Source organism: Prionailurus bengalensis, chromosome B3 (genome assembly GCF_016509475.1).
Source record: "Prionailurus bengalensis isolate Pbe53 chromosome B3, Fcat_Pben_1.1_paternal_pri, whole genome shotgun sequence".
In the NCBI taxonomy this organism is placed as follows: domain Eukaryota; kingdom Metazoa; phylum Chordata; class Mammalia; order Carnivora; family Felidae; genus Prionailurus; species Prionailurus bengalensis.
The window spans coordinates 40,477,501-40,503,698 of NC_057355.1; the positions used below are offsets into that span (position 1 = coordinate 40,477,501).

The 26,198-nt window shown below is 51.1% G+C and overlaps 2 protein-coding genes across 3 annotated transcripts in view; one reads left to right on the top strand and one right to left on the bottom strand.

The window, feature by feature from the left end:
• PLEKHO2 (pleckstrin homology domain containing O2) overlaps positions 1-7,844 on the bottom strand; it is a 24,022-nt gene extending 16,178 nt beyond the window's left edge. The window contains exons 1-2 of the mRNA XM_043555177.1: positions 7,708-7,844; positions 1,371-1,520 (exon numbers count right to left, since the gene is read on the bottom strand). Of these exons, the coding sequence (XP_043411112.1) occupies positions 1,371-1,520; positions 7,708-7,719 (162 nt within the window). The 5' untranslated portion in view covers positions 7,720-7,844. The remainder of the gene's footprint in view (positions 1-1,370; positions 1,521-7,707) is intronic.
• Positions 7,845-12,191: 4,347 nt separating this feature from the next.
• PIF1 (PIF1 5'-to-3' DNA helicase) lies at positions 12,192-25,704 on the top strand. 2 transcript variants are annotated; one of them, XM_043555178.1, is made up of 13 exons: positions 12,192-13,081; positions 18,354-18,930; positions 19,873-20,005; positions 20,091-20,216; positions 20,343-20,496; positions 20,588-20,702; positions 20,779-20,885; positions 22,250-22,389; positions 22,742-22,848; positions 23,538-23,625; positions 23,762-23,907; positions 24,582-24,773; positions 24,985-25,704. In XM_043555178.1, the coding sequence occupies exons 2-13, from the start codon at positions 18,373-18,375 to the stop codon at positions 25,042-25,044; spliced, it is 1,926 nt and encodes a 641-aa protein (XP_043411113.1). In that variant the 5' UTR covers positions 12,192-13,081; positions 18,354-18,372; the 3' UTR covers positions 25,045-25,704. The 2 variants fall into 2 exon arrangements, with proteins under 2 accessions (XP_043411113.1, XP_043411114.1); XM_043555179.1 differs by lacking the exons at positions 23,538-23,625; positions 24,985-25,704 and having other exon boundaries at positions 24,582-24,690.
• Positions 25,705-26,198: the final 494 nt, after the last annotated feature.

A 26,198-nucleotide genomic window follows, 5' to 3' on the forward strand; every position in this document is an offset into this window, starting at 1 on the left:
CAACTGCCTTTATTTATAAAAATATCCCCCTGCTGCCGCCACAGCATATCCTAATTTGGTGACGGCAGCGGTTGAGAACATCTGGGGGGCTCCCTGCATAATTCATTCCCTTGCCCTCCTCCAGCTGCTTCTGTGACACCCCAACTTCATGAGCCTGGGGACTCACGCAGGAAAGGCAAGGTGCTTCTCAAAGGCAGTTCCTCTAAACAGTTAGATCTGGTTGCCCAACCTTTCTCGGCCTGGGTCAGTTATGAATTTGCCAAGATAACCTGAGGAATGCTCAGAAAGGATGAGAGGACAGGCAGAATCCCTCTTCTGCCCCCAGACCAGTTCTTCCCCATGTATTCCATCTGTCAGAGGCACACAGTGATAGTCCACTTTCAGTGGATGGGCCTTCTAACAGTCTCAGTCCCAGAACACAAACAGCATCCACAAGCAAAATTCATCTTTCCTCCTCAGATCTCACCTAGAGCTTCATCGACTCTTACTTAACACACAATTTTAACATCCTTGGTTGTCCAAGTTTCAAGCCTACTGAAATGAGTAGGGGCACAAGCCTGAGGGGGGAGCTGAGGTCTCTGAGAAGCACAAGGACAGCAGAAGTGGCGACTGGCACTTGATGTTAAAGGAAAGAGAAAAGCTGAGACGTACAGTCAGGCAGTATAGGATAATCTGATGATAGGGGACTCTGAGCCACGAAGGAAAGACTCACTTTAGTCCAACACCTTCTGTTGAATAAGGCAGAGGATACTCAACATATTTTAGAGGATTTCCACCAAAAATAAGTTTCAGAGTTTACTCGCCAGAATCTATCGGTAGAAAGAGCACTGGATTTGGTTTGGGTCCCAACTCCTTCATTCACAGAGATGCTGAACAATCATTTGGCCACCTTGGGCTTCAATATCTCCCTCTATAGAATGTGATGTGATGACACCCTCATGGGACTACTATGAGCCTCATATGAGAGGTATGCAAGAACTCCAAACAAGCAAAGTTTTGGTTGAATGGAAGAAGCTCTAGTTTTCTGGAACACTCACTCATGTTGAACTTAGCCCAATGACAAGGAGTTACAGTATAGAAGTACACTGAGGAGACACACACATTTCTATGTACATACACTTCAAAGGGTCCCTCATGCACGAGCCCGAGACTTGCACCTGGAGGTATCGTCCCCATACCATAGAGACCCAGAGAAGATCAGGCACTTGCCCAAGGACTCAGGTCTCAAACCAAATCCAGTTGCACAGCATGTCAAAAGTGGAGCAGGTGTTCCAGTCCCAGTTCTGGGATCCTTCTGCTGGCCTGGGCTGCCATCATCCCTTTGCTTCCTGCCCCAGTAATCCCAACCTCAGGGCCAGGTGAGTCCTTACCTCATTCTCGTAGACCAGCAGCTGGGCCTGGCAGAGGAGCAGATATCGGTCTTTCCAAAGCCCCAGGAGGCCTCCACTGCTCTTCTTGATCCAGCCAGCCTTGTCGGCCATCCTCGCTCCCCGAGGCTTCTCGCCCCCTTCCTTCACACCCTGTAAGATAACAACAGGACACGCCGTGAAAGCTGCTGACATGGGGTCACACGGTCCGATGGCCACACAAGGGATATGTCCCTCTGCTGGGTACCTACTCATATCATCCCACATGAGCTTCCCCACAACTCCCAAGGCAGGTATCCTTCCTTAATCAAGTATCAGAAATAACAGTAATAGAGGTGCCTGGGTGGCTCGGTTGGTTAAGTGTCCAATTCAGCTCAGTTCACAATCTCACAATTCATGGGTCCGAGCCCCACATCGGGCTTTGTGCTGACAGCACAGAGCCTGCTTCAGATTCTGTTTCCCTCTCTTTCTCCCCCTCCCCCGCTCACATGCACTTTCTCTCTCAAAAATAAATAAACATTAAAAACAGTTATTAAAAAAAGAATTAACAGTAATGGCAACAGCAACAACAATAATAATAGCAATAGCCACCTCAATACTGAGCCACACATCATCCCATTTAAATGATATAACTACTCTGAGGTGGAAGCGTCATTATTCACATGGTACAGCAAACTGAAGCTCAGAGAGGTACAGCAAACTGTGTGACTTCCCAAAGTCACACAGTGGGACAAACAAACCCAGAAGTCAAACCGGGTCTCTGACCCCAGGTTCTTCCAGCTCCACCATTCTGCCTCATGGATTCATTCAACCAGTCCACAAACGCTATACTGAGCACTGACAACGTCACTGGTGCTGGAGTAAGCAGGAAACAATAAAAATAATGCATCTCTGTCCTCATAGAGCTGGCGATGCAGGGAAGGAGAAGCTGAACAAACACCAGACATAAATACATTAAGGAGCATGAAACGCTATGAAGGGAACAGTGAAAGGGGCATGAAGAAGGGAGTGAGAGTGGACAGTGGGGGACCTGGCTCAGGTCTGGGTGGCCCAGGAAGGCGTCCCAGAGAAGGACCATTTAAGCAGGAGAAGAAGGATGGAAGGAAGCAGGCAAGCAGTGGTAATCTGCCTCTCCATCCCTGCCCTTCAAGAGAATCCATTCTACGGCTTCCTGCCCCAAAGCCGGGGGTCCTCTGCTCTTAGTCCCACCACAGGCCAGGACTTGTGGGTGGCCATCCATCTGGTAAGGGCTCCAAGGACTCTGCCTTCGACCACAGGCTGGTACAGGAGGTAAACTCGAGTCCTCTTCTCAGACATGGGCAGCCACCCTGGAGCCTCCAGGCCAGCCCTCAATTATCTACTTAGGTGGCTGGGTGTCAGGTACACGCCTTTCAGATGGGCTCATTTCACCTCTGGTCCCCAGCACCTAGCACTGTTCCTTACACATAATGGGTGCTTGAGAAATATCTGTGAAATGAAAATAAAAATACACCGATTTGCTAACCACTTTGCTTCAGTGACTGGTGCCCACAGCAGTGAGTGTGAAGGAGAGGGTAAAAGAGAGGAGGTCAAGAGCGTGTCGAATCTAGAGGATGCTAGAAGGAAATTAGCACTGACTAATTTTGAGTACTTTATAATTTACATAAAGTTCAAAAAAGGGGCCCCAGTTAAAAGGAGCATGCCTCTCCCCAGGGATACCCTGTGGCCACAGCTGGCTTTGGAAAGACAAGCCCAGGCAGAAGCCTGGTGAGCTGTCAGGGGCTGGGCAAGGGGCTGGGCACCTCCCTGCTCGATATCATGGCAAGGGAGCCCCAGCTTGGCTCTCACTGTGGCCCCACCCCTCTGAACTGCACACTCCAGTGGCTGAGAGTCTGAGCTTTTGACACCCAAGTCACACAGACCATAGGCAAGTCACTTAACCTCTCTAAGCCTTAGTTTCTTCATCTGTGAAATGGTGATAATAACAGAAGTTGCAAGGATTTTAACTCCATGAGGGCAAAGATTTTTGCTTTGTTTCATGCAATATCCCCAGTGCCTAGATAGCATCTGCCATACAGTAGGTACTCAATAAATGTTTGTTGAATAAAGATATGGCATATAAAGAGGTGCCTAGAATACCCTAAACTTGGGAAATGGTATCTGTCATTGTCACTGTTGTTGTCACTGGCATCCCTTCCGGCTCTCAGGGATGTTTTCCCTGGGCCTGGTTCAGAATTCGGGAGAAGGCCTTTATGGGCTTAGCTGCTAGGTCTCAGTACCCTAGGAGCTTTAGGAATGTGGTGTGCCCCTCAGCATCTCTCCCTAACTTGTAGATGACTAGAGAAGTGGGGAAGTCAGATGGTCCCAAAGTATCTTCCCAGATTGGGAGGAGTGTGGAAGTGGGAGGCTTGCCTATAGGCCAGTTCTGAGCCATCCTGACCACGGAGAGAGAAGACTTCAGGGACCTTTGACAAGAAGGGGGAGGCTCTCACATCCTATCGTGTACCATCCCAACACCAGAGACCCTGTATTCAGCCCCCATTAGCTACACGACCATGACTGGCAGGGGCCTCATCTCCTCAGTAAGCCCTACAGGCTGGCCCAGGCCCAGGGCTAGAAGGGAAGAATGGGAAACCCCACCCCACATTTCACACATCACACCCCTCCATCAGCAACTACAGTGGCGCTGTTGGCCACCTCCTCGGCCTGCAGACTCTCAGTGTCTCTTGCACAGAGCAGTAGGCACTGGTCTCCCACTGCTGAGCTCCAAGCTTGCCTCCTGCTTTTCAGGGGCCCACCCTCCACCCCATGGGATCTCACACCCCTTTGTAAACTCCTTCCCCTTATGACCTCCTAGGCCTGCCTCACCCACTGTCTGACACGTGATAACTTCCTGTCAGCTGGAAGCTCCCAGGGGGCAAGGCTGAAAGCTTGTGCCTTAACCACTCTCCTCTCAGGGTGTAGCAGAGCAGTGCCCAGTGAATACTGGGACTGAGTTAGCTAAAGAAGCCTTTAGGGCTGGGTGGGAACAGGGTGGGACTGAGGGGAGAAGGCACTTTGGGGATGTGGGGGGAAGTGACAAGGGGCTGGAGATGGCATGAGCCAAAGCCCAGGAAGGGTCTCCTTGTCAGGAATTAGCCACAGCAACAGCCACCAAAGGGAGGCCTGGCTAGAGGCCAGAGTCCTGCTTGCCTGCTACCCTCCACCCTGCCCCTCTCCCTGCCCCTCAGACACTTCCACCAGGGGGCCTGGCTATGCCCCAGTAAGTTTTAATAAGTGGCCCCTCCTCTTGGCAGGGCTCACAGGGGAGGTTTTGTCTTGCTCAGCCCAGTTTCACGGCCTTCTCTCCTCTTATTGACCAGCTGACCACTGTTCTTCCTGTTTCACCCTCTCTCTTCCCACCCATCCTCACTCAGACCCTCCCTTGCCCACTGTGAGCAGTTCCTGAGGCACCCCTGAGCACCAGACTGGCTCCCCTCTGCTTGAGGTGGGAGGATCTCTGTGTCATTCCTTTAGGACAAGAAAGAAAAGAAAAAAAGAAAAAGATGTCAGGTCACCCTAACACTATGCACAGAAGGGAAGGCAACAGGTGGAAAGCCACAACACAGGCCATGGTGGAAAGACAGAGACAAGCAGAAGAAACCTTGTTGGCACCTCACACCACAGTGAGCTTATGACAACCTTTGCCCTTTAAGCCCAATGATGTGCTGACCAAACTCTGCTAAGATCCCACCATGTCAGAGCCCTGGGATGGGGTTATCAGAGAGGAAGCATAGACTCTGCCCTGAGGGAACTTGCAGTCTGATGGGGGCAACAGAGACCCTACAAGGTAAGTCTTCAGTCTGAGGGTGGGGAGGGCATCCCCTGCTCTTGAGGGCCCCAGCCTTTTGGGAGAACATAGGACCTACCCGGAAGGAAACATGAGTCCCAGCTCTCTGGTGCAGTAGGGGTTTGGGGTTAGTTTAGGAAGTCCTTGCAGAAACTAAGGTTTTAGTAGGAGTGTGAGGCAGGCAAGAGACACACACTTTGGCCCAGAGGAGAAGGGAGGACACAAAGGGTATCAAGAGACCCTTCATTCAACCCCTTCATTATGAAATGAGAAAGTATAGCCAGAAAGGGCAAGAGATTAGCTCAAGGTCACAAAACCAGGGCTGGACAGGACACTGTCCTGACTCTCTCTAGATGGACGTGGACAAATGAGTCGCCTGGAGCCACTAGAGGCCGAGGCAGGGAAAGGCATAACTGAGAGAGAGAAGGTGGGGGTGGAACCTCAGGGCAGAAACAGGAAAGAAACCCTAGGTTCTGGGTTTTCAACCTTACTCCAGTGGCTGCAACAATATCCCACATCTATATTCGCAGTTTTCAAAGCTTTTGCATGCATATCATCACATTTCTGGATTGCGCACCTCCCTCTTTTTGTGGATGGGGAAACTGAGGGCCTGAGAACTCAAATGGACAAATGCCCAGTGTCTGGACCCAAACTTCTTCACTAAGCCTCAGCCTCAGCCTGGTAGCCTCAGACTACCAAGCTATTGCACAGAGGAGGTCAGTGAAGCTGAGGGGGGTTGGCACTAGGGTAGCTGGGGCCCCCAGAGAGAAATGTAAGCTAGGGGAAGGGCTGCAAACAGCCATGTGGGAGTGAGGTGAGGCCAGCCTGAGGTCATGGGGCAGAGCAGGTGACTATGATCTAAGAGGTGTTTTAGAGAAACAAAGATGGGCAAGCACTGAGACCTAGAGAAACAAGAAGTGATTAGGAGAAGGAATGGGAGGACAAGAGTGAGGGGTGCCTAAGACAAGGCAGGAGATAGGGAGCCCCTCTGTGTGGGGAGGAGGTGGGCAAGCCCTTAGATGGCTCAGGTATATGGGGAGCTCTTGGCATCTGGGAGTCAGTAAATGGCAATGTTAGAAACTCAGGACTAGAGGGAGTGCAGGGCTGGGCTGAGCTGGCCAGGAGACAAACCATTGGCCCAGGAGGCCCCAGGAGAACTTCCCTTAATTGGGGGCCAGAGCAGATCTGGAGATGGAGTAATCCTGTCCCACATCCTCTGGGAGAAGGGGAGGGGCCACAACCAGACAGTCTAACCCTCACAGCAGGGGCCTGGGGTGGGGGAGGGCAGCCCTACCTCTGTCAGAAAGAAACCACAGCAAATCATAGTGGCCTGACTTTGCCCCCTCCTTCCACCCACTCTGAGAGAAGGGGACACAATCACACAGGACCCAGGGAGGAGGCCAAGCCCTATATTTTATAGAAGAGGAAATGCAGGCTGAGAGGGGAAGTGACTTATCTACCATCCCACAGAAATGCAGGGCCTGGCCTGGAAGGAACCCTGACAGACAGTGGCCCCAGGAAATAGGGAGCTGGACACTGATGGGGACACGGGCAGCCTGATCCCCTCAGGGCTTTCCAGCTGGCCAGGGTTACCCCAAGAGTGAAGCCTTCATTTTTTCCCTCCATCTATCCAGGCAAACATATCCCCATCCCTTGGGCTGGGAGGGACAAAAGCTGAGACCCCCTCAGAGGACAAGAAGCAAAGTCCTTGAGACTCAGCAGGTCCCGGCTCCAATTTATTCATTCCACATGTATACATTAAGTGCTCACTGTATGCTTCGGTGATGGGGCTGATGGGAGAACTGCTTGCAATTCAAGGGCAGGGGTCACTGAGTGCCAGAGCCAACTCCAGATCAAGAGGGTCCTGAGGGGGAAGAGGAAAGCTCAAGGCTGCCCAGTTCCTCCAGGGAGTTGGCCCTCCCAAGGATGTGGGGAAGGTAGGGGCCAGGATCAGCCCCTATGTGGGCCTGATTCTGGGGCAAGGGAGAAGATAGGAGAAAGAGGATCACAGGGACTTATACAGGGGAGAAAAAGGCAACTTCTCCAATCCTCACCACCAGACACGGTCACAGACTCAAGATTCCTTGACACAGGGACTCCAGACCCCACAGACTCTCCAGGACACTCAATCTACCTCTTCAGGATCAGACCCGGCCAACACGGGGTGTCAACGGTAACCAGGTTCGAGCCCAGTTCCAGGTCACTTTCAGCAAGTTATCAACTGACCAGAGCCTCAGTCTCCCCCTCAATCCAATGTGAACTATAACAACCACGATGCCCACAACTGGTGTGAGAAGCCAAAGAGATAACGTAGAAGGATGTGTCTGCGAAGTGCGGGACACGGAACACTACCCCCACCCCTGCTCTATCTGCCTAGCCTCAGCCTGGAGAGATGGGGGTGGGGTAGGGGTTAGGTGTCGGAGTCCGGAGAGGGCTGATCGGAACAAGGGCCTGAGCCTGCGACCCCAACAAATGTAAGGGGTTCGAAGACCCCAGCCCAGCCCCCCCCCCCCCGTCTGGCCTGGCCCTCACCTCCTCCTCCATCGCGAGTCCGCAGAAGTCCGGCCGCTCCGCCGCTCACTCCCCGCGCCGCGCGGGCTCCGCCACCTCCATCCACACCCGGCCGGGCGGCGGCTCTCAGCGTTCTGTCCCGCGGGCCGCCCGGGGCCCAAGAAACTTCGGGGGGGCGGGGTTGGGGGCGGGGAGAGGCTTCCGGGGGCGAGGGGGCGGGGCCCAGGGAAGGGACTAGCAAAGCTGGGAGGCCCAGGGCTGGGGCGGGAAACGGGTGGGGCGGGGCCGGGGCGGAGGGGTGGAGCCTGGACGGGGCCGGGTGGGGGTTTGGGGACTGGATGGTGGAGCCAGAAGGAGGAAGCAGGAGGGGCAGGGCGGAGAGAGGTTTCCCCGACCGCCGAGGGAGAGGGACTGGAAGGGGACAGAGGGTGCGGGGACCGGGCGGAGGGAGGGGGTGGGGGCTTCCGGCTAGAGGCCGAAGAGAGGGACGCGGGCGGGGCCCAAGGGCGGGATCGGGGTGGGGCAGGACCAGCGTGCGCCCGAGGCGCTGGCTGCTTGCGCCTTTGAAGTCTCCAGGCCCCAGAGGGCTGGGGTTGCGGGACTGGGCCACACCGCCCTGGGCGGCCCAGAGATGGGAGCATCAAGAGGCTCCTCCTCTTTCCTCCCCGACGCTGGGGCAGTGGCGACGACGAGAAGTCCTCTTCTCCCAGGAGCCTCCTGGCAGGGCTGGGCCTGGACCTCTAGTAAGGTCCGGAGAGTCCGGTAACGCGAAGACTTAGGGCTGGGAGGCTGGACTTCGGGGGAGGGAGTCTTCGCCTGTTTTTCAGGGATCCTCAAATGCAGTGTTCTCCTGCCTTCATTGGACATTGCTCAGAGCTGTTCTCTCTGGTTCCTATACCTGAGGGTCACCCTCCACCCACCCCCACCCCCATCCAGCGGTGATCTTGCAACCTCGACAGCCTTGCTGGGTGGGAGTGGAGTGTTAGTTATACCGCGCGCCCTCATTTTATACTTGGGAGAAAGAGGCCCAGAGAGAGAAAGTGACTGGCTACATCCCAGCCTCCAGCTCCTACCCTCCTACCCCCCACCCTTTCCGTCTCAGCTCTCATAGCCAACCCTGCCCAAGCATGCTTGTGCAGGAAGAATTAAGTATGTGTGAGATCAATGGTGACCTCCTTTGGCTCTAGCTGCTATAGCAGCAGCTGCACCAGTTGACCAAGCTCCCCTTTCACTGCCTTCTGCTGGTCCTCAGGCCCCCAAGCCACTTACAGCCCTGCATGGAAAAAGGTAGCTTGGGGCCCAAGGGGGAGGAAGATGGGGGCATACATTTTCTTTATGCCTGGGCCTGGGTTCCTTTATCTAAAAGGATGAGGAAAATCCAGGCTATGGATTTGAGAAAGTCAATGTATATGGCAACCACATGGTTTTATTCCCTCAGTATGGTTTATTCCCTCTCCAGAGCTGGGCACCTCATGCCTGAGGACTCAGAAGATCCTTTATCTGAAAACTCAGATTCCACCTGCAGGAGCCCAGAGACCCTGAGGAATTTGTGTTGTTGCACAGCTCATGATTCGGTTGGGGTAAGGTCAGTTTTCATATCCAGTGAGCTCTGTCACTTTTGGGAGTGAGCCACTGATAACCACTTTGGCATCGGTTTTCCCATCCAGCGAGCCATGCTGGCCCTCTGGTTGTTGCTCCCGCACCACATGCATTCATTCAACACAGATATTTTCTTTGCCTTGATCATCAGTCCTTACACTAATATCTGGAAGATAATGGCAAGACCCAGAGTTCCTGTCCTCCTTCAGGAGAGAAAGGTGTGTAAACAGATGAGAAAACCGTATGTTAAATGTGAGGATAAATGCACATAGGAAGGGCACCAAAACCAGAACAAAGGGTCAACACAGGCATTCTAGACAGAGGGGAGAGTATAAGCAATGGCAAAGAAGCATGAAACAGTATAGTGTGTGTTGGCGGGGGGGGGGGGGGGGGGGGGGGGGGCGGGGAGTGGCTAAGCTGGAGAAGCTGACAGAGCTCAGTGTCTGAGAAAGGGCCTTGAAGGCTGTATTGAGGGGACTATATTTTAACCTCAGGGTAATGGGAAATCATTGAAAGTTTTTGGCTGTGGAAGTGATGGAGTCTGTTTTGCATGTACACCATTTAATCAACAAAACTTATTGGGGGCCTCTTAAGTAGGGTGCTTTCCAATACTTCATCCTGGCATTTATTCACTCAAAAGAATTTAGGGAGCATCTGTCATCTGCTCACTGTACTAAACTCTTCACACATATCTCCTTTAATCTTCACACAAGTAGATAATGACCCGAGAGATAGATACAATTGTTATATTCATTTAACAGATCTTGAATCCAAGGCTTAGACCTGTTTAAGGTCACTTGACTGGTGAGTGGTGGTTTCAAGGATTCAAACCTCCCTTGACTCCAGAGTATGTGCTGTCTACTAAATGTTTTGGCAGCATTGTATGACCAGGCCTCACAAGATCCAGGCCCTGCCTTGGAGAGATGAAGAGCCAGTAGGAGGGTAGACAAGTCCTTAGAAGGGCTCTGATGAAAGAATACACAGTGTATGGTGGAAGCTGCTTCCCAGAGGAAGGGCTGGAGTGATTGAGTTGTATTCCACTAGGGTGGACATCTTACAAAAGCAGTAACTTTTGTAGAACATCGTGACTTGTTAGGGGAACTGTAGGCAGATTTGTGCAGTCATGTGTGTGTGGTGGTGGTGGCGGTGGTGGGAGATTTCAGAAAAGTACCATCGGGGAGGCATCAGGAGCTAGAGCATTAAGGACCTTAAGTGCTGACCTAAGGTATTTGAAATTCTTCCTGCAAATTGCAGGGGGCCACTGAAGCAGGGTGGACACGATTTTCATTTTAAAACCTCATTTTTGGGGTGCCTTAGTTGAGCATCAGACTCCTGATTTCAGCTCAAGTCATGATCCCAGTGTTGTGGGATGGAGTCCTGTGTCCACCGGTTCTGTGCTGTGAAGGCTGCTTAAGATTCTATCTCCCTATGCCCCTCTCCTTGCTCATGCACACTCTTTCTGAAATAAAAAAACCAAACCAAACCAAACAAAGACAAAAGTCATTTTCATGGCTGCTATGTGAAGAATGGTGACAGAGCATGAGAGATGGGGAGGCCCACTGTGTAGGAAACTGTTACAGAAAATCCAGGTTCAAGGTGATGGAGCCTGAACCAGGCCAGTGTTTATGAGGATGGTAGGGACAGATAGAGATTCAAGAGACAGTAAGGTGGGGGTGAGGAAGGGGGTGGAATTGGGGGAAAGTGGTTAAAAGATACAAACTTCCAGTTATAAGGTAAATGAGTGCTAGACTGTAATGTATAACATGATGACTATAGTTGATACCTTTGTATGATATATAGGGAAGATGTTAAGAGAGTAGATCCTAAGAGTTCTTATCACAAGGAGAAATTTGTTTTCTTTTGTTTTTATTGGATCTATGAGATGATGGATGTTAACTAAGCCTATTGTAGTACTAATTTCACAATATATGTAAATACATGGATATTTCAGCTGAGACCTGAAAGATGAAGACAGAGACAGCCACAAAAAGAGTTGGGGAATGTATTTTTTTTCTTCCTTTAAACAAATATTTTTAATTTTTTAAAGTAAACTCTACCCCCATCTCGGGGCTCAAACTCACGACCCCAGCATCAAGAGATGTGTCCTCTACCAACTGAGCCAACCAGGCACCCTGGAGGAAGGTATTTCATGCAGAGAAAAAAAAAAAAGTGCAAAGACTCAGGAATAGGAATGGGCTTTGGGTGTACAAGGAGCACCAAGAAGGCTATTGTGACAGAGGCATATTGAGTAAGGGAGAAAGTGGTAGACTTGAGGTCACAGTGGAAGGAAGGGAGGGAGTTGGCTGTGGTAAAGACTATGGATTTTATTCTAAGAGGAATTGCCTAGAAAGGCACGGAGGGTTTTCCCATGGAGGGAAAAGCAACATGTGTTTATATGTCTGAAAAGATCCCATCCGCTGCTGTTTGGAGAAAGGACTGGATTGTAGGGGGACAGAGTGGAAGCCCGGAATCCAGTGTCATTAGGAGACTACTACTGAGATCCAGGGAGAGACGATAGGCTGCTAGCTCTAGGGTGTGGGGTGGAGACGGAGAGAATAGATCCAAATTACGTTTTGTAGGCAGAACAGGTTTTGATGGTGGGTTAGATGTGGTAAGTAAAGAAGGAATCAAGGGTATGGTGGTGCATTTACTGAAATGAAGACAGGAGAAAAACAGGTGTGTATGGTGTTGGAGAAGGAGATTAAAAGCTCTGTTTTGGAGAAAGTAAGTTTGACATGCCTGCTAGGCATCTGTGTGGTGACAAATGGAGACAGTCTGGAGTTCAGGGGAGAAAGGCAGGCTAGAGATACAATATTGGGAATCAGCATATAGCTGATAATCAAGCCATGGGATTAGAAAAGATGGAAAAGAAAAAAAAAAAGATAAAGTCCTCCCCACATTGAGAGGTCTGGTTGAGGAAAAGGGAGTTAGCAAAGGGGGAGCCGATAAGTATGAAGTAACGAGTATGAAGTAGAAGTATGAAGAAACGAGGGGAGTGTGTTGTGGAAAAAGAGGATTTCAAGGAAGGAGGGTTACCTGTATCAGAGGCTCAATAAATGAGTGTCAGCTGCCCCGTGATGAAGCAATGCCAAGTGAAATAGTGCTCTGGAAGCTGGAAGACCATTTCAGCATCTCTACAAATTGTCCCTGTAAGCTTAGAGTTGTTAAGGCGAGAGAAAGGACCATAAAACTTCTTTTGAGTATCAAATGAGATTATGGCCGAAAACGCATTCTGTAAGCCGCCCAGTCCTGTGATAACGTCACTGTTGGGTTTTTATTAGTGAGCTGGCGATTAGAATTAAGACCACCGGTGAGGGAGAGCGCATAAGACGTACAGAAAGAGTTGTCAAGAAGAAAATTTCATAATGAAGAAAACTCCTGAGAGCTTGCGTCAAAACCAGGCTTGGGGTTAGGCGAGAGATACGGGAGCAATGCTGCGCTTCATTTAGAATTTAACCCTGCGGCGATAGCAGTAAGAAAAACAGGGCGGATGGAAAACTCAAAGCTGAGAAGGAGGAAGTCCGGCCCCAAACGTGAGATTTTTCTGGCTCCGCCTCCCTCCTCCACGGGCCAATCAGGATCCAACTGGCAGGACGGAGAAAGAGGGCGGAGCCTGAGGTCCGTTAATAACCTCTAAGCCCCGTTCAGTTATTCATTTGATTCCTTTCCTTCCAAGGGTTCGCTGTTGCTGCTCCCACAAAACTTTGGGAGGGCATACCACTTTGGAAAAAGCTCTGGCAGTTTCATATAAAAGTAAATGTGTACCTGTTCGATGACTCAGCAGTTTCTCACCAAGGTATTTATTTTTGTTTATTTTTAATGTTTGTTTATTTTTTAGAGGCAGACAGGGAAGGGGCAGAGAGAGAGGGAAACCAAGAATGTGAAGCAGGCTGTCAGCACAGATCCTGACGCGGGACTGGAACTCACCAGGAGATCATGAGCTGAGCCAAAGTCTGAAGCTTAACCAACAGAGCCATTCAGGTGCCCCTCACTGAGGTATTTATTTTTAAAAATTAAAGCATAAGCCCACAGAAAGCCCAGATATCCATCAACAGTAAAATGGAAAACTAGTACAGTATATCCATACGGATGGAATACTGCTTAGCAATAAAAAGGAACCAACTACTGATACAGCAACATGGATGAATCTCCAAATAATTACGCTGAGTGAAAGAAACCTGTACACAAACAATACATATTGTATAATTCCATTTACAAGAAGTTTTAGAACAAACTAAATGTATGGTGAAAACCAAGTTAGAGCAGAGTTGCCTGAGGATTGAGGGTGGGAATTGAGTGGTGCAAAGTGACCTGAGGAAACTTTCTAGGTGATGATAATGTTCTTAGAACTGTGCAATGAAGAAAATGTCCCATAGCTTCTAGCCACATGCAACTAATGAGCATTTGAAGTGTGGCCAGTACGACTCAAAAACTGAATTTTAGGGCACCTGGATGACTCAGTCAATTGAGCATTGAACTTTGGCTCAGGTCATGATCCCACGGTTCTTAGGTTCAAGCCCCACCTCAGGCTATGGGCTGACAGCGTGAAGCATGTCTCCCTCTCTCTATCTCTGCCCCTCCTCCGCTCGTTCGCACGGGCGCACTCTCTCAAAAAAATAAATAAATAATAAAAGAAAACCTTTAGAAAAACAAAACTGAAGCTTAAATTTCATTTAATTTTAATTCATTTGAATTTAAAATTAGCCACATGTGGCTGGTAACTACCATATACAGCATGGTTTATATCCTGATAAGGACTTGGCTGCACAGATATACGTGTTTGTCAAAACTCTTCTCATGATAAGCGTAAGAGTTGTGCATTTCATCATTTGTGAAGTTTACATTAAAAAGATAAGCATCAGGGCACCTGGGTTGCTCCGTCCAACTTCAGCTCAGGTCATGATCTCACAGCTCCTGAGTTCGAGCCCCGCGTTGGACTCTGTGCTGACAGCTCAGAGCCTGGAGCCTCCTTCGGATTCTGTGTCTCCCTCTCTCTCTGACCCTCTCTCGCTCATGCTGTGTCTGTCTCTGCCTCTCAAAAATGAATAAACATTAAAAAAAATTTTTTTTTAAGACAAGCATTAGGGGGTGCCTAGGTGGCTCAGTCGGTTAAGCATTGCACTTTGGCTCAGGTCTTGACCTCAAGGTTCCTGAATTGGAGCCCCACATCAGGCTCTCTGTTGTCAACACAGAGCCTGCTTCAGATCCTCTGTCTCCCTGTTTCTCTGCCCCTGCCCCCCTCAAAAATAAATAAACTTAAAAGGGAGGAGGGGACTTGAAAAAAAAAAGATAAGCTTTAGGGCAACTGGCTGGACCAGTCAGTAGAGCATACTTGACTCTTGATCGTGGGGTCATGAGTTCAGTCCCCACATTGGGTGTGGAGCCTACTTAAGAAAAAAAAAAAAAGCATAAACCCTAGTTAATGCTATGCATGTTAGTGTTTAGACATGAAATGTACTGTTGTCTGCAACTTCAAAATGCATAATAGATGGATTCACGAATGTTGAGATGGACAGATGATCAGACATGATAAAACATTAATTGTAGCATCTTGGTGGTGGGTTTATGGGTGTTCACTGTACAATTCTTTCAACCTTTCTGTTTATGTTGGAATATGTTCAGAATAAAATGCTGGAGTTCTCAAGGGCTGAGAGGAGAAAGGAGTGGGGAGTTATTTTTCTCATGGGTACAAACTTTGTTTGGGATGATGAAAATTTTCTAGAACTAGTGGTGATGGTTATGCAATGCTTGAAAGTACTTAATGGCAATGAGTTGTACACTTAAAAATGGTTAAGGGGCACCTGGGTGGCTCAGTCAGTTAAGCATCTGACTTCAGCTCAGGTCATGATCTCATTCATGAGTTCAAGCCCCGCGTCGGGCTCTGTGCTGACAGCTCGGAGCCTGGAGCCTGCTTCGGATTCTGTGTCTCCCTCTCTCTGCCCCTTCCCTGCTTGTGTGCGCGTGCTCTCTCTCTCTCTCTCTCTCTCTCTCTCTCTCTCTCAAAAATCAACATTAAAAAAAATTTTTTTTTTAAATGGTTAAGATGCTGGGGCACCTGGGTGGTCGATCAGTTAAACATCAACTTCGGCTCAGGTCATGGTCTCACAGTTCCTGAGTTTGAGCCCCGTGTTGGGCTCTGTGCTGCCATCTCAGAGCCTGGAGTCTGCTTCAGATTCTGTGTCTCCCTCTCTCTCTGCTGCTTCCCCATTCGTGCTCAGTGCCTCTCTGTCTCTCAAAAATAAATAAACATTAAAAAATGGTTAAGATGGTAAAATTTTGATGTTATTTACATTGTACAATTTTTTTTTTTTTAAGTTTGAAAGCCAAAAGGAAAAAAAACACTCAGGGAAAATCCATGTGGAAGTGTCTGTGCCTTCTCTAGAGGCAGTCAAGGGTACTGCACAGAAAGAAAGGGGAAGGAAGCAGGCTGTTTGTAGGTGTGCTGGGCCCATTTTGAGCAAAGGGTAGCGGGAAGAAAGAGGCTTTAGAAACAGACCTGGGTTCATAATCCTAGCTCTTTTCACGTTGTAGTTGTGTGACTGTACTTGTTTCTTAGTGCTGTTGCTGCTGTAACAAATTACCACAAATTTAGTGACTTAAAGCAACATAATCTATTATCTTGCAGTTCTAGAGGTCTGACATGTGTCTCACTGGGCTAAAATCAGGACCTGTGTTCATTCTGTAGATTCTAGGGAGGAAGAACCTATTTTCTTGCCATTTCCAGCTTCTAGAAGCCTCCTGTATTCTATGTCTTGATTCAGGACCCTTTTCTCTGTCAAAGCCAGCAGTAACCTCTTCAAATCTTTCTCTGTTTCTCACACACACCTCTGCTTCTTTATCTCGTCTCCTGTTCTCTCTTGCTTTCCTGTTTGCTTTATAAGAATGCTTGTGATTCCATGGCCCACCCAAAAATCCAGGATAATCTTTCCATTTCAGGATCCTTAATTTATCACATCTGCAAAATCTCTTTTGCCATGTAAGGTAACATATTCATAAATTCTGGGGATTAGGATGGGGGCATCTTAGGGAGACCATTATTCTCCCTACCACAGTGATGTTGAGATTTTTCCCATGCCACTGGGGACTGATATGTCAAGATAGAACTGAAGAGGAAAAATATTTCTCCTGATTTTTTTTTCTAACAGTTTTATTGAGATATAATTCATATGCCAAAAAATTTGCCCATTTAAAGCATCAGTTCAATGGTTTTTAGTATAGCCACAGAGTTCTACAATCAATGAAAATTTTCATCTTTGACCATTTTTATATATGAGGAAACAAAGTAAACTTGCTTAGAGTAACATCTAACTGGCAGGGCTGGGTCATGGCAGCAGCTGTCAGGAGCTGAGCTTCCAGTCCAGGCCTGGATTCCCTTCATGAAATTAGACGAGTCACCTGGGAGCAGTGTGGCATAATAGTTAAACAGCAGGTGTTCACGCTGGGTTAGACTTGGGTTCAAGGCTTTGCTTTGCTATCTACAAGCTATGTGATCTTTGGTAAAATCTCCTGGAGCCTTGGTTTCCTCATTTGAAAAATGAGGACAAGCCAATAAAGGAGGGGGCTGACTCACCAGTAAGATCCCTTCCAGCTATGTAATTAGAAGCGTCAATGAGGGGGTTGAAAAGATAATTAAAAATACATTCTCTAAGCAGCCAGTGCATTTGACAAAAGGGATACGAACTCCCTGAAGACAGAGGCTCACATGCTTCCTTTGTACTCCCTGAGCACCTGACACAGGTCTAGGAATTCCCGAACGATGGGCCTCAGCCTGCTTGGAGACAAATGCATAAAATGACCCTTACAGAGGCAGAGAAGGATGAAAAGAGGGGTAGGGGGCGGGGGCAGAGGAAGCGACAGGCCTTTGGGTGGTCGGCCCAGGGGTCCAGGAATCGGCAAGCGCCAGGTGAAGGTAAACACGGGTGGGAGGGATCAGAGGCAGCTCATCCCCCAAGGCCAAGTTCAGCCGCTGTGCGGGGGCTAAAGCAGAGAAAAAGTGTGTTGGAGGCACCGTTCTGAAAACAAATCTTCAAGCCGCGTTGTGTGACGCGACACCACGCATCGCCTTGCTGCAGCCCTCCGCCCCTTTCCACTTCCACTGGTCCACCGGCTTTGGTATGCTCGCCCACCACTACAAGCCTCCTTCCTCCAGCTTGCGATTGGTACAGCCCAAGCTCTGGGAGTTGGAACCCAATGAAAGACACGCCCGTTGTCACGCCCCTGCCTCTGATTGGCTGGAGAATTTAAAGATCCGGCCGGTGATAGGATGATTCTCTACTCCTAGATTTGAAAGTTCCTAGTGCCCAAGTTTAGTTAACTGGCCGGCTCTGCTCAGCGCGTTCCTCCGAGTGCCGGTGCAAGTGAGTGTCCACGCGATCCCAGAGGTGGGAGACAAAGTTCTGCTTTTTTCAAAAGGTCTCTGCCGGGAGGGTGCAGACGAGTGGGTCAGACGGAAGAAACAGGGATTCCTGGGCCCCAGGATCCCTCGAGATTTTCGCTGGCAAATATTCTCCACCCTATGCCCACCTTAGAGATTGGGAAGAAGAGTCAGAGCTGCGGAATCACACTAACCCTGACTCCTACCAGTCGTTGTAACCCTCAGTCTGTTTCCATTTCTGTACACGGGAAATAGATTGACCTGGCTGCATATAAACTAGTGAACATATCTGGAGGAAAGAAGGTGCTTATTACAAGTCAGCCCCTGCTCATCCCTCCTCGTGCGCTTCCCCTTCTTCTTTGGGAGAGGACTGAGGATTCCCTTGTCCGCCCTGGGCCTCTTGGAAACAGGTTTCTCTTTTGTTACGGAGCCTGCTTGTCAGACAGCCGAGGCTCTCCAATCCTGGGTGCATTTGATGCTGCCCATCCACCATTCTGGAAATTACTGCGTAGGAGAGTAATGTCTCTGTGAATTCTGGTTGGCCCAGGTCTCTCACCGTCTCCATGACCTCTTTGTGTTACCAGTGACAACCTCCGTGACCTTATTTGGCTTTGACCGGGCTCCCGTCAAAGTCTCTATACCACCTATTATGCCCCAGAGTCCTCGTGACCCCTGTGCTTCCGGCCTCTTGCAGACCTCCGGAGGCGGTGGAGATGCTGTCGGGCACCCAGGCAGCGCCAGTGGAATTCGAGGACGCAGAGCTGCGGTGTCGCGTGGCTGTGGAGGAGCTGAGCCCCAGCGGGCAGCCGAGAAAGCGCCAGTCCCTACGCACCGCGGAACTGAGCCTGGGACGAAATGAGCGCCGCGAGTTGCTGCTGCGGCTGCAAGCGCCTGGGCCCGCGGGGCGGCCGCGCTGCTTCCCTCTGAGGGCGGCGCGCCTCTTCACGCGCTTCGCAGCGGCCGGGCGCAGCACACTACGGCTCCCAGTCGACGGCGCTCCCCGCGCGGGCGCTGTGCAGCTGCTGCTCTCCGACTGCCCCCCCGACCGCCTGCGACGCTTCCTGCGCACGCTGCGTCTCAAGCTGGCCGCAGCCCCGGGCCCCGGACCCGCCTCCGCCCGCGCACAGCTGCTTGGCCCGCGGCCCCGAGACTTCGTCACCATCAGCCCAGTGCAGCCGGAGGAGTTGCGGCGCGCGGCGCCCACCGGCGTCCCGCACGCCACGCCCGTGAAGCGGCCGAGGGAACTCCGGGCGAGATCTGAGCCCAGCAAAGTGAGGACCGGAAAGCGGGGACGCTTTAGGGAGTGGGTGTGCCACTGAGATGGAAGACACCCAGGAGGTCAAAGTTTGGGGTTTGGGGGAGGATGGTGGCAGTATTCGAGGAGGTTGCTGGTTATCTCAGAGGAGATGCCCATCAGACATAGGAGGATGACAGAGAGATGAGGGTTGTGCGTATTTCCCATAGTGCAATTCCTGAGTAAACTAGAATGGGAAAAGAGGCCCAGGTCACGTTAAAAGGGAAAGAGAAGGAGGCCTAGAAAGAAAGGTGACTTTAGAAGAAAAAGTAGGAAGCTATTCAGCCTGGAGAAGGAGAGAAGCTTTTGAAAAAAAGAATTGGTCAGCAGTGTCTGGGCAGCCAACGGGTCTGATCATATTTGGGGGGGGGGGGGGGGGCGGTGTGCAAAGCCTGGTGGGTTTGTGAACTGGGGCAGATGGATGGTAGACTACAGGGGTTCAAGACTAAGCTGGTGAAAGGATGGAGATGGAACAAGAAAGGGGTCCTGTCCAGGCAGGGTTTTGCTGGGGTATTTTGTTTTGTTTACTTTTTTTTTTTTTTTTTAAGTAGGCCTCACATCCATTGTGGGGCTTGAACTCAGGACTCTGAGGTCAAGAGTCACATGCTCCACCAACTGAGCCAGCCAGGCACCCCATTGCTGGGGTATTTTGAAGTGAGAGAGACAGGTTTGTGACAGAAAGAGAAGTGAGAAGGAAGGACCTGTGAGAGAACCAGGAGATTTAGGGAAACCAGGGGAGGGAGCTGAGGGAGGTCTGGACCTCCCTTAGACCTACTTAATGAAGTAATCAGGGCACCAGGGATCAGTGGAGGGGCTTCAAGGAGTGAAGCCAGCAGAGACCTAGCATTGTGGGCAAGCTAAGAAGGGAGGGGCAATGCCTAAGGGGTGGTAGGAAGCTCTGAGTCCTGTCCCCCCATAGGAAGCCCCAAAGTGGCCCTTGCCTGTGAAGAGGCTGAGCTTACCCCCGAGCAAACCACAGCTTTCTGAAGAACAGGCTGCTGTGCTGAGGGTTGTCCTGAAAGGCCAGAGCATCTTCTTCACTGGGAGTGCAGGTAGTGGAGGGCAGAATAGGGGCTGGGGGAACGGAGGTGGGATACAGTGGAGGAGCAGGTGACCCTGACTTTACCCTCTGCCCAGGGACAGGGAAGTCTTATCTGCTGAAGCGTATCCTGGGCTTGCTGCCTCCCACAGGTACTGTGGCTACTGCCAGCACTGGGGTGGCAGCCTGCCACATCGGGGGTACCACTCTCCATGCCTTTGCAGGTAAGTAGGAACCTCTAGGGCTTGAGCTGGAAGCAAGCCAGGCCTCTGAGAAGGGAGGGAGAGGGGGTCAGGGTTGGGCCAGGGCCATGGTCTCAGGCTAAATACTCTCTCTCACATCACTCACAGGCATTGGCTCAGGCCAGGCTCCTCTGGCCCAATGTGTAGCCCTGGCTCAGCGGCCAGCTGTGCGGCAGGGCTGGCTGAACTGCCAGCGGCTAGTCATTGATGAGATCTCCATGGTGGAGGCCGACCTGTTTGACAAGCTGGAAGCCGTGGCCAGGTGAGTATATGCAGTAAGGGCTGTGTTCTGGTAGTTTTCCATATGGAACCTGTCCATCCCAGCTCCTAAAGTACCCCATGCTCCTCTCCAGAGCTATCCGGCAGCAGAACAAACCATTTGGAGGGATCCAGCTCATCATCTGTGGGGACTTCCTGCAGCTGCCACCTGTAACCAAGGGCTCCCAGCCCCCAAAGTTCTGCTTTCAGGTATCACTCACCCTCTAGCCCTGTCCTCCATAGATGTCTGCTCTTCTCCCTAATACCCCTACTCTCCCCACACCAGGCCAAGAGCTGGAGAAGATGTGTCCCAGTGACCCTGGAGCTGACCGAGGTGTGGAGGCAGGCAGACCAGACCTTCATCTCTCTGCTGCAGGCTGTCAGGCTGGGAAGGTGGGCCCTGGTGAACAGAGAAGGGGCCATGGATGAGGATCCAAGTGTGGGTCACGGGAGCACAGGGATCCAGAGAAGGGGGAAAAAATGCTTCATGGCCCCATAGAAGATGGTCACTATGTGAGCACTGGGACCCTGCCTCCTCCAAGGTTGGGTCCCCATCACCCAGCACAGGCCCTGGCACAGAGTAGGTGTCAGGGAAGTGTGGGCACATGGACACACAAGAGGAAATCAGAGATGTTAACACTCCTATTTCACAGATGCCAAAACAGGGGTTCAAAGAGGTGAAGTACCTTGCCCAGAGTCACAGCCAGTAAGTGCCTGGGCTGGGATTTGAACCTGGCCTGATTCTAAAGCCCAAGTTCCTTCCACTCTCAGAGCCTATGGGGTCACTTGATGAGGGAAGGAGGTTGCAGACATGATCCCACCCCAGCTAGGACAAAAGGCTGAAATGCCAGGACTAGTCTAATGTGAGAGTGGACAGGAGGACAGGAAGGTGGAAGACATGGCCCAGAGCTGGGCTTTGAAAACCAGACTGAAATGGGATGGGGAGCAAGTGGTTGTGGTGAAGGGCTTTCTATGCTTAGAGACCCCTGTCAGACAGAGGAGGCAGGTAGGAAGGTGCATAGCATACACCAGCATGTGTGGGGAACAAGAGGAAGGCTGAGTGGCAGAGCAGTGAGAGATGGTCCCGTTTTTCCCCCTTCTTCCACCTGATTTGCTGTTGTTCCCAGGCTTTCTCGTGTGGAGGAAAGCTTGAGATAGAAACACCAGCTAGGGGCACCTGGCCGGGTCAGTCGGAGAAGCATGTGATTCTTAATCTTGAGGTCCCCAGTTCAAGCACCACATTGGGTGTACAGATTTATTAAATAAACTTTAAACACACACACACACACACACACACACACACACACACACACACACACATATACATATGCACTAGATTTTTGTCCCCAAAGCAGCAAGCAAGAGGCTAGAAGATAGTAGCCTGGAGACTGATTTGATTATAGGATACCAGTATGACAGGTTTTCGACATCAGCACCTTGTCTAGGTCCTTTAAACTTCTGGCCTATGCTCACTCATCATATCCAGCTTCCTCTGGAGCACCGGGGTGGGAGGGTGGCTAGCTCCTACCTGGAGGCATTCACAGGGAAGGGAGCCTGCCCATGATCATTCTCCATGTCTGGGGTCTGAGTGGGGAAGGGCAACTTGGTCAGCCTGGGGGCCAGCACATTTTGCCCTGGTGACCCTTTCTAATCCCTAAGCCTGACCCATGGCCTATTGCTTGGGCCATATCAGCTCTGTGCCCTGCCTTCCCTGGTGTTCAGGGGGGTGCCCTGCCCTGACAGCCTAGCCTCTACAGGTGCTCAGATGAAGTGACCCACCAGCTCCAGGCCACAGCCTCCCATAAGGTGGGGCGAGATGGGATTGTGGCCACGAGGCTTTGCACTCACCAGGATGATGTGGCCCTCACCAATGAGAGGCGACTGCAGGAACTGCCAGGTGAGCAGGGAGCCAGGGCTGGGCAAGACCATCTGGGAGAAGCCGTCAGGCACATGTGGGCCCTCCTCCCCCAACAGCTTGGATATTTAGGCCCCTAACTTCTCTGGCCTTAAAGGCCTTTACATTTGTAGATGTAACTGTGACTTGGAGAGGCAGGACTTTGAATGGGTCAAGGTCACCGAACTAGTAAATGTTGGAAGTAAGACTTGAACCCAGGCTCCTGATTCAAAAGCCCTGGCTTGCCTGAACTGTCCCCACTACCTCCTTCCATACCCTGGTCTAATACATGTTTTTGGAAACTGAACCACAAGTCAGTGACTTGTAATCTGTTTGCCCAACTCTTTTTTCCTAGGTGAGGTACACAGCTTTAAGGCCATGGACAGTGACCCCGAGCAAGCCCGAACCCTGGATGCCCATTGTCCTGTTAGCCAGATCCTTCAACTAAAGCTGGGGGCCCAGGTGAGTTGGGAAGCAGGGCCAAGACCCTGAAAGCCTGGGCCTCTCCTGTCCTTGCACCTCTCCCCAGGCTGCTTCACAGCCAGAAAGCCTAGCTGTGACCCCAGTGAACTCCCTCCCTCCCACTTCTACCCACCTTCCCATCTTCAGCCTCCCACTGCCCTCCTCTTGCTAGGCCTGGGAGCACCAGCAGCAATGCTTTGGACAAGTCCCTTTCTCTTGCTGAAGATCAGTTTCCACATCTGTGTAGTGTGAAAGAGCCCTGCTTCTTCCCATGGTGTTGGGGTGGGCCAAATGGGAGACTTGCCTTGGGTTCCGAAGGGCACTTAAGGGCTGGAGAGGGGTGGCAGGACCTGGGGCTGTCCCTCATGATTGCGGCCCATACACATATCGCATAACAGACATGATCATTTTCAGAGCCATGTGAGGTCTGTTACGTTATTGCTCTTTCCCTCTTCCTGAGGCAAACAGCAAATGTCATTCCACTTTGACATTAGGTGCAACTGAGACCGGGGAAAATAAAGCAGCTTGCCATAGGGGTCACAGTCAGCAGATGGCAGAGTTAAGGATTAGGTCTTAGTGCCCCTCCATGAGTGCCCCCAGCCTCCTGGGACTGCTACAGCAAGTCTGGAACTGAGGCGGGGCATAGGAATGGGCTGTTCTCCATGGGTCAAGTCCTCTTTCTCTTGCAGGTGATGTTGGTGAAGAACTTAGCGGTGTCCCGAGGCCTGGTGAATGGTGCCCGTGGGGTGGTTGTTGGGTTCGAGACAGAGGGGAGAGGTAGGCAGTGGGGGAGCAGTCCTACAGCTTGGGTTTGTGGCAGGGCCCTGGGGTATGTGAGGAGGAGAAGGCCTGCTCCTCACCTCTGAGCCCTGAAGCAGGGCTGAAAGGTGGGATTTCTCCACACCTCCCTCAGGGCTGCCCCAGGTGCGGTTCCTATGTGGAGTCACCGAGGTCATCCATGCTGACCGCTGGACGGTGCAGGCCACTGGCGGCCAACTCCTCAGTCGGCAGCAGCTGCCCCTCCAGCTGGCCTGGGCAATATCTATCCACAAGAGCCAGGTGAGCAGTCAGTGTGGGGGACGGGGACAGGGCAGGGCAGACGGGGGTACTGAATAGACCTAGGGCATGTTGAAGGGGGTTCTTAAAGGCTTTATGGAGGTTGAGTTTGCTCTGGATAGAAAGTTCCAGACCATCGCTTCTCGGCCTTTTGGCTAAGATCAAGTGTAGTCAAAGTTCCACACCAGTGGCAGAATTAACCTTTCTTTAGTGCATTTCCCATCCTGCTTCCTCTCCCTTTCCCAAACACATAATCTCCTATTCTGCCATTTTGTGAGGCACTACCAGATGTTAAATTTAATCCTTACAACTGTGCGAGGTATAGATGTGACCATCATTCCTGTTCTACAGAAGAGAAAACTAAAGCTCAGAGCAGTTAAGTAACTTGCCCAAAGTTACACAGAGAGTGAGAGGCAGATCCAGGATTCATTTCCATGCTTGTCTGACCCAGGCCTGTGCTCTTTCCTTTCGCCACCATCCCTCTACTGAATTTGTGTCTCTTGGACCTCCCACTCAGACACTCAGCTGCTGTCAATCTGTCCCTCTGCCTTGAGAATCTCTAGACTGGGTGAGGAGCTCCAGAGGCAGTAGCTGGACTGGTGTAGGTGGGGTCAGGCTCTTGGGCACAAGGGATTTCAGGGTGAGCTGGCTCCAGCTGTGTCTCCCCATTCCCCCAGGGCATGACCCTGGATTGCGTGGAGATCTCTCTGGGCCGAGTGTTTGCCAGTGGCCAGGCCTATGTGGCCCTTTCCCGGGCCCGCAGTCTGCAGGGCCTGCGTGTGCTGGACTTTGATCCCATGGTGGTTCGCTGTGACCCTCGTGTGCTGAGCTTCTATGCCACTCTGCAGAGGGGCAGGGGCCTCAAGATGGTAAGATGGAATCACCCGATGGTGGGCCGTATAGCGTGGGAAGCCTGGGAACTAGGACAGAGGCAAGGCCAAGGGATCCTGGGGTAGGGATGGCAGAGCCTTCTCTGGCTCTGTTGGGAACAGGGGCAAGAAGAAGGAGATGCTGGCCCCTGGGCTGTGGCCTTAGGGGACAGCATGAACCGATGACTGGCTTTCTCTGTCTCTGATCCAGAAGTCTCCAAATGATGATGAGGCAGCCTCAGACCAAGAGAATGAGGACCCAAACGTTTGAGCCTCAAAGAGAAGACAAATGATGGTCTCCCCTACTTCTTCCTCCCTAGTGGGCCAGGGCCTCTGAAGATAACTTGGGGAAGATAGTCAACCCTTTCTCCTTCGTTAGGGCTCTCAGCCTCCTGGTCTTTCCTGGTCCAGGTTCAAGGGAGACTACTTCTTACCCCTTTTCCAGCTCTGCCTCAGTTTCTCCCTTTGCCCTGGGTAAGCTACTTCCAGGGACAGGAGTAACCCTTTCTGTGCCAACTGGGAAAGGGCTTATGGTGGCACCTGGTGTTATAGGACAAAGCTCTCTGTGAGGGCTAGCCCAGGGCCACACGGTTGTGAATGCTGCCCTCTTTGGGCTGCAGAGAGGAGAGGCAGTGAAGACAGGTGCTTCAGGAGCAGGAACAGGCTATAACAGTCCTGAACTGGGAGACTCAGGCCAAATACAGGCCCCACACAGAGAAAGGAACCTGGGGTTTTCATCACAGCTAGGCCCAGGATAGCACAAGCCAGGACACACACTCTCCTGAGCTTAACCTGAGAACACGCAATGCAAACCATGTGCCTGTTATCTTAAGCTCCCTTTTTGGAGAAGAAATCATATTTAGGGGTATTGAGATGGATGTTCTCAGATCGTATTTATTTAGGACAAATAAACTTGTGAATTGTGTAAGGACTCTGAGTTGAGTCTTCTGCTCTCCTTAAGAAGGCATCCCATGGGGCTCAGTTCGTTAAGGGTCCAACTCTTGATTTCCACTGAGGTCATGATCATGGTCATGAGGTTGATCCCCACATTGGGCTTTGCACTGGGCATAGAGCCTACTTAAGATTCTATCTCTCCCTCTCCCTCTGCCCATCTCTCACTCTCACATGCTCACTCTCTCTCAAAGGCACATCCCTGCCTGAGGCACTGGCTATAAGTGTTGCCATGGCCCTCTCCCCGTGGGTACACACAGAGGTGTTTGTTTACATCACGATGGCTGAGCTCACGGTACCCTTATATGAGCTTTTATTAGGATCACCGGTTATTTGGAAAGCTGAGTTACCCAAGATTGAGACTCACAACGAAATGACAAGGTGAATCACCGTTGCCCAGTAGTCAGACAAAGGCACACAAGAGAATTCACATGGTAGGAAATGGGCCTGTCACAATGACTGAGTGCTGGGGAT